Source organism: Myotis lucifugus, unplaced genomic scaffold (genome assembly GCF_000147115.1).
Source record: "Myotis lucifugus unplaced genomic scaffold, Myoluc2.0 scaffold_732, whole genome shotgun sequence".
NCBI classification, from domain to species: Eukaryota; Metazoa; Chordata; class Mammalia; order Chiroptera; family Vespertilionidae; genus Myotis; species Myotis lucifugus.
Window position 1 is genome coordinate 51475 of NW_005871780.1, and position 9370 is coordinate 60844.

Here is a 9370-nt window from a genome sequence, read left to right on the forward strand (position 1 = left end):
GAAGATAAAACTCAACTGTAATTGCATTTGCAAAGTTAAAGCTACACTTCAACCAAACAGTATTCCTGAGAACTGCTAATCTACAAGATAACTTTAAAAGGGGAGGAAAGGAATAACAATGCCTATCAACAGTGGATAAATTCTATATTCATACTATGAAAGGCTCCTTAATAATAAGAGACTATGCATATACTCAACAAATATCAAAAAATTGAATGTCAGTCACAAAAGAGTACATACATATGATTTTATTTATGTGAATTTATAGAACAAGCAACACTATCTGTGGTGATACAAATCAGAACAATAGTTATGTGGGGAGGGATTAACTAGAGAGGGCATGAGATAATTTTCTGGAGTAATGGAAGTCTTGTATCTTTATTGGGATTGTGGTCACCAAACCTCAAATGATACATCTAAAATCTGTGCATTTTATTGAATGAAAATTATAACTCAGTTTTTAAAAAGTACTGTTTATGTAACTAGATCCTAAAGTTAAGTATAATGTACTACCTTAGAAAGAATCTAATGAATCTTACTATTATTAAAAACCAACACAGACAAAAAATGGTTACCAGAGGGGAATGGAGGTGGGATGAGGGCAAACTGGTTAAATGAGGTCAAATATATGGTAACAGAAGGAAATTAGACTTCCGATGGTGAGCATGCAATATAGTACACAGATGTCAAATGATACTCTTGTACACCTGGAAATTATATATGTTATTAACCAAGGTTATCCCAATAAATTAAAAACAAAAAACCAACAGAGGCAATTCAGAAAGCAGATATGAAACTTTAATTCACTGTGGGCATTTCTTTAGCCATTCTCTATATTACATATTTTTCTTATGTTTTCACAAGATACATCTTTTATAAGACAGTTTTTCTACCAAATACTGTGTACCATATCACTATTCCATTTAACTAGTTGAGAGTGTATTATAAATATTATGAGCCATTGATTAAATATACAGAAGTCGATACATGTTAGAAAGTTTAAATAATAAAAAAAAAGCTTAAGAAAGGCTAAATACAAGGTAAGGTTACATCTTCTATACTCTACATATAACATCACATGACAACCAATTACAATAAAATCACAACTGTTTTCAGATGATAGTACATTCAGATTTCTAACATCCAATTATTTTCATTTCAACCATCTGAATTCCACTCTGCACTTTTATGCTTTTGGACTGCAGACAAGACTCTTGTGTAATAATTTTATTATGTTGCCTGGCCAGGTGGCTCAGTTGGTTGGAGCGTTGTCCCAAGCACCGAAAGGTTGTGGGCTGGATTCCCAGTCAGGGCACATACCTAGGTTGCGGGTTGGATCCCTGGTTGGGGCACGTACAGGAGGCAACTGATCGATGTTTCTCTCTCCCTTCCTCGTTCTCTAAAATCAATCAACATATCCTTGGGTAAGGATTTAAAAAAAAAATTACTATGTTGATCATGACCACAGTAAACTAAATTTATATACACTATACTATATAGAAATGCGACTTTATTTAAAGTATATAAGAATATGGAACTCTTCAAGAGAAATTCAAAAAGTCGACTGAGAATGGGTTTTAATTGCTACTGCAGTTTACATATATTTCGTTAAAAGAAAAAGTCTCTGTCAAAACAGTTAGAAATAAATATATAGTACAGCCTTTTCCTCTTCGAAAATGCTGCCTGGAAAAAAAGTTCCAAGCTGATGAAGGAAAAAAAAAAACTACAAACAAAAAACAAGGGGAAAAGACTTCAGAAAACAAACACTACATGGTGTCTGGGCTGCGATCTTCCTGAATCTATTTTTCGACTGGAACAAGTTTTGCAGTCAGATCTACGTTGCTCAAGTGTCCACAGTCCACGCGGAGTCCTTGAACATCTAGTTCACATTTTACAGAAAGCTGAACGGACTCCTAAACACCCCTCAACTAATGACACAAGGGAAAGCTGATCATGTTTTGTATTAAAGTCTATATGAATACCAAACATAGTCATAGCCACTCTTAACAGTGTTGCTAGAATAAGTAAAGAAAATGTATGTACAGCTGTACACAGGTCACCAGGAAACACAGGAACAAACTGCCATTTGCTGTGTATCAAATAAGCTCCCAGAAGCTAATTTGCAATGTTTATTTTCATTTACTTTGATACAGCATTAGAAGGGACTGGATTTAAGTACGAGGACTGCTGCAGGTAACACTTGATGCTAAGTGTTCTTCTATTAAGCATCAGGCATGCAAAATAATTACCTTTTAAAATTTCTCATTTATATATCGCAACACTCCTACTTATAAGCTACAATATGTTTAAAGCATTTAGTAATTTTTAAACCAAGTATTTTAATTGACCTATATCTAAGTAGGGAAAGACAAAAACTTTCCTCCTGTCTCAACTTACTCCCCAAATTGGTATTTAAACTTATTTTATGTCATCCTTAAAATTCCAAGTGATAAAAATCCTTATCACTATGAAATTAGAAATGTGATTTACCAGCAGCGCTCTATCACCCAGACACAGCATGCCAAGCCTCTGGGAATTACACGATGTAAGTGACATGCTGGCTATACGTGACAACCGTTGAACATATTAGTCTCTTCTTTTTTTCCTGGATCTTTTATTTCCAACTAAGTAAAGCTTTTCATTAATACAAACTAAAACAATTATCTTTTTCTTTATTTACCAATATAAGAGTAGATAAAACTAAAAACCTTTGTTGTCTTCAAGTGTGTGGCAAAATAGAATGTTTCAATAACATTAGGTAATTAGGTAGGGAAGTGATTAGTTTGTTTTCCCATTTCAAAAGCATTCCAAATAATCACAAACACAATTTCAGATTGCTTGGTTCTCGGTCATTTATGGCTTAAAATACTGCATTTGGAAACCACCTCAGGATAAAGTAAGTTTATACGAATGCATAGATTGTGTATCTAGGAAATCATGCAATAAATAAATGTTCTCATGTACACCATATTCTTAGTGACAAAAGGAGCCTGCAGATGTGAACAGTGCGGTTTCTTTTACCAAGAAAATGCGCCCAGCAAGATCCTGGCTTTTGACCTACTCAAGATCCTACTTGCAGGTCATCCTAATTTTCTGACCGATACAAGAAGCCAATGTCACAAGAAATCTGCAATAAGAAACTGACTTGTCTCAAGTGCAGGAACTGTGAGGTCTGAGCCAGGCAGAACGACACTCGCATTATCCTGCCACCCTACTGCCAAGGCCGTTGGAGTTCTTGACTAGCTAGAGGATCAAATGGGTAAATGCTTAGAATGACCCACTAGAAATGTTTATTACTTTAGTATCTTTTTAAAATCTATTTGTCCTTTACATCTATTTCATTTGAAAATTGCCAGGGTAAGATCTCACTATTCCTGGTTTTGATAGGCTCCCACCACATGAGAATTGAACTGAACTACAATGATTGTAATGTCATCTCTGTACATCCGAGCGAGCTCTTCAGGAAGACTCAGCATTTTGGAGAGACGCTCATGATCCACAGTCCCAAACTCGTTGTTGCCCACCGCATGGCGGATAAGGTGGGTTGCTGCATTCTGATCCTCAAATACCGAGGACATCTTGGCTCTCCTTTCTGTTAACAGGCCATGCATCTGTCCCAGAGTCACCTTGTAGCCACCAACAGCTATTGGCTGTTGGTGGTGCATGCCAGTTAGGTACTCGCCCACAATCCTAACCACATCCTGCCTATGCATGGTCTCCCACAACCCGTCAGTAGCCAGTATCAGAAACTTATCCTGTGGCCTTAATCGGTGGTAGATTACCTCTGGCTCAGCAGTGAGATAAGGAGGTGTATAATAATTAGGAGGGATGAACTTGGTATATTCGTTGTCATTCAACTGGTCTGGGCCAGATTCTATCACTCGCTTTTGAAGGTCAATGCTCCATTTGAATTTTACATCTCCAAAAGCCCTAAAGGGCATCAGCAAGCCAAGTAGCCGATCCTGTTTCACCACACTCTTGGCCTCATTCTTTGGATGTTCCAATTTTAGCCTCTCCAGTTCACTTTCATTCTGAGCATTGTGGTCATTAGAGAGAGTGACTGCTGACCAAGAGCCGTCCTCTTCCTGCACACCCAGCATGGCTCTGCTATCACCAGTATTGGCCACATGAAGGTTGACACCATCTACATGGGCCACACAAGCAGTAGCCCCAGAAAATGCCACTCGAAGCACCAGGTAGTTGAGGAAGGAATTGGGATCACCAACTTGGGCCTCCAAGGAGATGTCATTATCAAGTCTCTTGAAAGCATTAATTAAAGCTTCCTTAACATCAATATCATCTGACTCCCCAGTGTTGAGGTCTATAAGTTCTTGCCAGTAAGTCCTCAAGCTGTTGAAGTACAATTTGGATGCCTCCTTACTGAAGTAATCGTTGGGATGCTTGTGCCATTGGAGAATGGGTAGCAGTGCCCGGCCACTCTCCACTGCATTTTCAATCTCTAGCAAAGTCTCGTGGGGTAACAGAGAGACAGCAATGTAATAAAAGAGTCTTTCACTGACTGCTTGGGAACAAGCACAGCCTGCATGGCCATCAAAAACCCCCAAAAGCATCCCTCTGGTCTGCAAGCAGGTTGCTGCACTTCTCCGATCCTCAATGGGTGCATTTGCAGGTAGCTGATTGCTGTCAAAGCCAAGGACAGAACTGACATTTTTGCCATCAAATTCTGGCACTTTGAAACTGTACTCGTTAGCTTTCAGGATGCTGTTGACTTGTGGAGGTGTGAGGTAAAATTTCTGTGGTGTGGAAGCGTATCTCCTTCCTTGGGTGTACTGCCACCAGTTCTCCTTTGACCTGCAAAAGGTAGCATACGCCGGGTGGGGTGTATACCTCAGGTGGCTCTGAGGAATGTAAGAAGATGAGCAGCAGAGGTGTCTGTGGTGGCAGTAACACGCAGTGCCATAGATTCTGCTCAGTTCACAGTTACGAATCAGAGGGAAAAACAGTTGAGTTGGTGCTGGCATGGCATCAGAGAACAGTGGCAGGCTGGAACTTCTGACGGGGATTCCTACAACACAAATTACACAGGTACACACAAAGAAAAAGTTATACTTCAGATGACTTAGTCCATCTTTGCTAGGAGACACTGTATTCTATACCCACATCATGTACTATTTCTAAGGGCATATTCTGCTGAGCACAACTCCCAATCATTTATGGAGCCAGGATTGAACGTCCGGCTTTACTTTTCTCTTTTCATCGTATTTCTTTGTGTAGCACAAACTGTGCACAATGTATAATAGCTTTAGCTTGGGAGAGCTGAGGAGATGAGTGTTATATAACATTATGCAGTGGAAGTCTATCCGGCCAATCACCCTTCTCCCTCTCTACCTTTAAAAGAGGCTTTGGATCTTCCATATTGCTCAGGGACTTACCCATTTATGAACATCCTATTTCTAGAGCTGTGGTTAATTGTCAGCATTTGATTATACGTGGCTATCACCAAAAAAGTGTTAGGATGCATCCCCAACATAAGTGTATTCATACACTACTTTTAAGTTACACATATATACTACTGTATTAATATAATGTTCGTGATAACATATACAAAAAATTTACATAGCGAATAAAGAGGAATGCCAATATTCCCTTCCTACACCCCAGTGAGTGGTCTGGCAAACGATGCTTTCTAGACCACTGCACCAATCTGGTGAGTTTAGGGATACAGGTCTTCCACCAACTTGCCAAATTAATCCTGTAAAAGCTGGCTCACCTCTTTGGGCCTCCCTTTCCGAAGATGTAATGGAACACATCGGAACAGAGATTACCTAAGGCCTCTTCTAGGAATCTATGTCTTTATAACTGTTTGCTGAAGTGGGGCTTTGAAATCAAATGCAGGTTTCATTCATTCATTAATTTTACTCTGTCCTTCATAAAAAAAGTTTAAGTATTTTAGTAGCTCCAAAACTGTTAGTAACATAAACAGCCTCAGTTCTGGAATTTAATATAGTTGGTAGCACTTTCTTCTGTTTATCAGCCATAAGGGAAAGCTATAGAAATTTTATTTTCATCAATTACGGATCCCAAGTAGAATTCACCACTAGAAAAATATTTTCTCTTATGTTAAAAGACAAAAGTATATATTTGTCTTTGGGAAGCAATAAAGAATAGTAGAATAATACCCAAATAGTCTAAGGCTTAGATTTAAAAAAAGGTACAGAATTATAATCTAAATTATATCACTCAGTATATGACACTGGAAAGATTTTGTTGGGCATTTATCTAGAAAATTTAATGAATGTTCACCAGTAACCCAGATAACTTATGCAAGAAAAAAAATCTTTATTCTTCCTCGATAATATTTCCCCTAGATTCTTAAGGTATTGCCTCAAAGTATTCATTTGGCCTATAAAGAAATAGGCTTTACAAATACTTTTATAAGGAAATAAATACAGTAAACAAAAAGAAATAAGGAAAATAAAATTAACTGAATCTTTTATCAACTACTCCTTCTGAAAGTTAAACCGATCAAGGAACAAAAAATTTACAGATATCAGAGTGTTAGCTATATATTACATTATTTTTGAGTACTTTCTTTTGAAGAGTAATTAGAGAAAAAGTGATAAGTGGGGGAGCAGAGAAAACCAAACACTGAATAGCTGATCTTTGTTTGCTTCTGTAATAAACATGGCATCAGCCAGTCGTACACAACCCCCTTTGCAAGTGATAGAAAGTACCATTATTTTAATTGCACTATTTTTTTTCTTTATTAAGGTATTACATTTGTGTTCTTATCGTCCCATTGCCCCCCACCCCCACCCCCACTCATGTCCTCACCCCCTGTTGTCTGTGTCCATTGGTTAGGCTTATATGCATGCATACAAGTCCTTTGGTTGATCTCTCCCTTAACTGCACTATTTAAGAAGGGGTTTGTTTATAAAATTGAAGGCAAGATTAAGCAATAAAAGGTAATGATTAGAATTTTTAAAATAAGATCAATAATTAAAAAGCATTCTGAAATGCAGTAATAAAAAATAGAAATTCCAGAAGAGGAGCAATCTATCAAGACTAACCACTTAAATAATAGTACGTCAAACTGAATATCTCAAAGTCATCCAAATTAAGTATACATGATTGAGCCAGGAGATATGCTCAAATGTTGGGCCACATGACACTGGTTTCCAAACATAAACCAAATCTGTTATTTGCACTCAGAAAGCACATAAATTAATTTCATGCTCTGTATAAAGATTTTCTAGTTTTAAAAATGTAAACATGGCTCAGAGGTTGAGCGTCGACCTATGAACCAGGAGATCACGGTTAGATTCCCAGTCAGGGCACAAGCCCGGGTTATGGACTCCCCAGGGTGGGGCATGCAGGAGGCAGCCCATCAATGATTATCTCTCATTATTGATATTGATGTTTCTCTCTTCCCTTCCTTTCTGAAATCAAAATGTGTATGTGTGTGTATATATATATACACACACACACACACATATATATATATACACACACACATATATATACATATATATACTTAAAGTGTAAACAGATGCCAATCTTAATGAAAAGAAAGTTTCTCCATAACTTTATATGTTTGTATTTGTGCTTACTTTAAAACTTAATCCTACAGAGAAGAAAATAGTATGTTTCTGATGAAATGTAGTTTAAATCAAAGTAGTGTGTGTGTGTTTGGAAAAAGGGGTTTGATAGATATATAACAGGATTTTTATTATACAGGGTGGGGCAAAAGTAGGTCTATAATAGTTTGTATGGGAAATACAATAATTAGTAAATAATAATACAAGAATAAACTCTTTCACATATTCACAACTGTAAACCTACTTTTGCTCCCTCCCTGTATGTCTAATCAAGGAAATAAGTCCAGGAAACCTGCACTTTCTTTGTTTTGGAAAACTTTATGCTTCTGTAGTTGATTGCAAAATGAATGAAATATTGTGGCACAAGAACTAATGAGTCATGCAGGAAATGCTTGGGCTAATACAGTACATTCAAACAGCAAGCACTGAAATGTCCAAATAATATACTACATTTTTCCTTCAGATCAAAGGTTCTTGAGATTGAAAACAAAAAAGCAGAGCGAATTTTATCAACTGCATTTTTCACTTATCCAGTTTAGCATATGAACTGAGATTGCATCTCAATCCCTCCACTCCCAGCATGCCTTCAAAAGACACATTCTAAGTAAAGATGAAATTCATGCAAACCTGTGCTCTGTGATTAATTAGTGTCCTGCCATCACCAGTACAAGTGAGATAGTCTCTCCAGCAGATCAGATACCCTGAGAAGTCAAAATACTTTCAAATGTTTTCAGAAACCTTAAGTGAGCAAACACTGAGCATCTTTCTAAATACTGTATTAGTTGACTCAACAACAAGAAGCCCACGAAAACAACGTTTTCGTTGAAGAACTAGCTAAATAAATGAAGTAGAAAGCTCTCGATAGGCAAAGAACAGCAACACACGCTCCAGTTGTCGGGAAACTGGAGCCGTGTCAAATTTTCAAATGATTCCTGACCATGTCTGTACTGAAAAGTTCCTGTCCTCCATCCAGACCGAGCCCTGTTGTGTTATACGCAGCATCTTCGTCCTACGTGGATTCTGCCAATGACTAATAAGGAAAGATGCGCTGCAACCCGAAACTGGAAAGAGACCCATCTTACTGATGTGCTCGGAGGAGTCTGTGCCAAAGAAATGATTCCGCTTCATCAATAAACCCACAGAACAAATTAATTAGAATATGCCGTCACTGCACCGACTCCGGAGCTCTTCGGCTCGGCAAAGCGTTGTTGTCAAAGGAGGGAAAGAAGCTAGACCCGTTATTCAATGTGTCAGAGCCTCAATTTACGTAATCCCACGGCACTGGACACCCTGCATAACGACGACGGCGACTTTTCAGCATTTTCTCAAAATGCCTGGCCATTTCGCAGCTCCCGTTCCTTCTGGTTACACGAATGAAGAAGAAACCTTCCGGCTTCCTTAGGAAGACGCCAAGCTCCGAGCCAGCACTTGTTTGATGAGTTCCCTTTGTCCCTGCCTGAGACCTGCACTCCCCCGGGCATCAGAGCAACCCCGGTCCCGGGAGCCTGTGTCCCCTTTTCTCTCTCACCCCCTTAGCTCCACAGCGGACCCTCCTACAGCCGTCCGTCCACACACAGAACCAGGCACCATCCTGCCAGGCCACCCAGCGCAGGTCTCCCCGCGAATACCTACCAATCCGCCTGGGCCCGGGGCACACACACATTCTCCTGTCATCACAACACGGAGCCGACAACATCCACAACCCGCGCGGAGAGCAGCAGCGGCAGCAGCGGCGGCCCATTGGAAGCAAGGCAGAGATGCTCATTAGAGGAGGCGGCGGCGGGGAGGGCGGGAGCGCGGGGGGAGGGGGG

General features: G+C 39.2%; 1 protein-coding gene across 1 annotated transcript; it reads right to left on the bottom strand.

Annotated features, from left to right (window-relative positions):
* Window positions 1-776: 776 nt before the first annotated feature.
* PDP1 (pyruvate dehyrogenase phosphatase catalytic subunit 1) lies at window positions 777-9344 on the bottom strand. Its single transcript, XM_006105891.3, has 2 exons — window positions 9192-9344; window positions 777-5026 (listed from the first exon to the last, which is right to left on the bottom strand). The coding sequence occupies exons 1-2, from the start codon at window positions 9322-9324 to the stop codon at window positions 3369-3371; spliced, it is 1791 nt and encodes a 596-aa protein (XP_006105953.1). The 5' UTR covers window positions 9325-9344; the 3' UTR covers window positions 777-3368.
* Between the last annotated feature and the right edge of the window lie 26 nt (window positions 9345-9370).

Bases quoted from the DNA above. Each gene is read 5' to 3' on its own strand.
- PDP1 (XM_006105891.3), bottom strand. From the start codon at position 9,324: ATGAGCATCTCTGCCTTGCTTCCAATGGGCCGCCGCTGCTGCCGCTGC. The intron at 5,027-9,191 runs GTAGGTATTCGC...TTTGTGTTGTAG, and splicing joins CCCCGGGCCCAGGCGGATTG to GAATCCCCGTCAGAAGTTCC.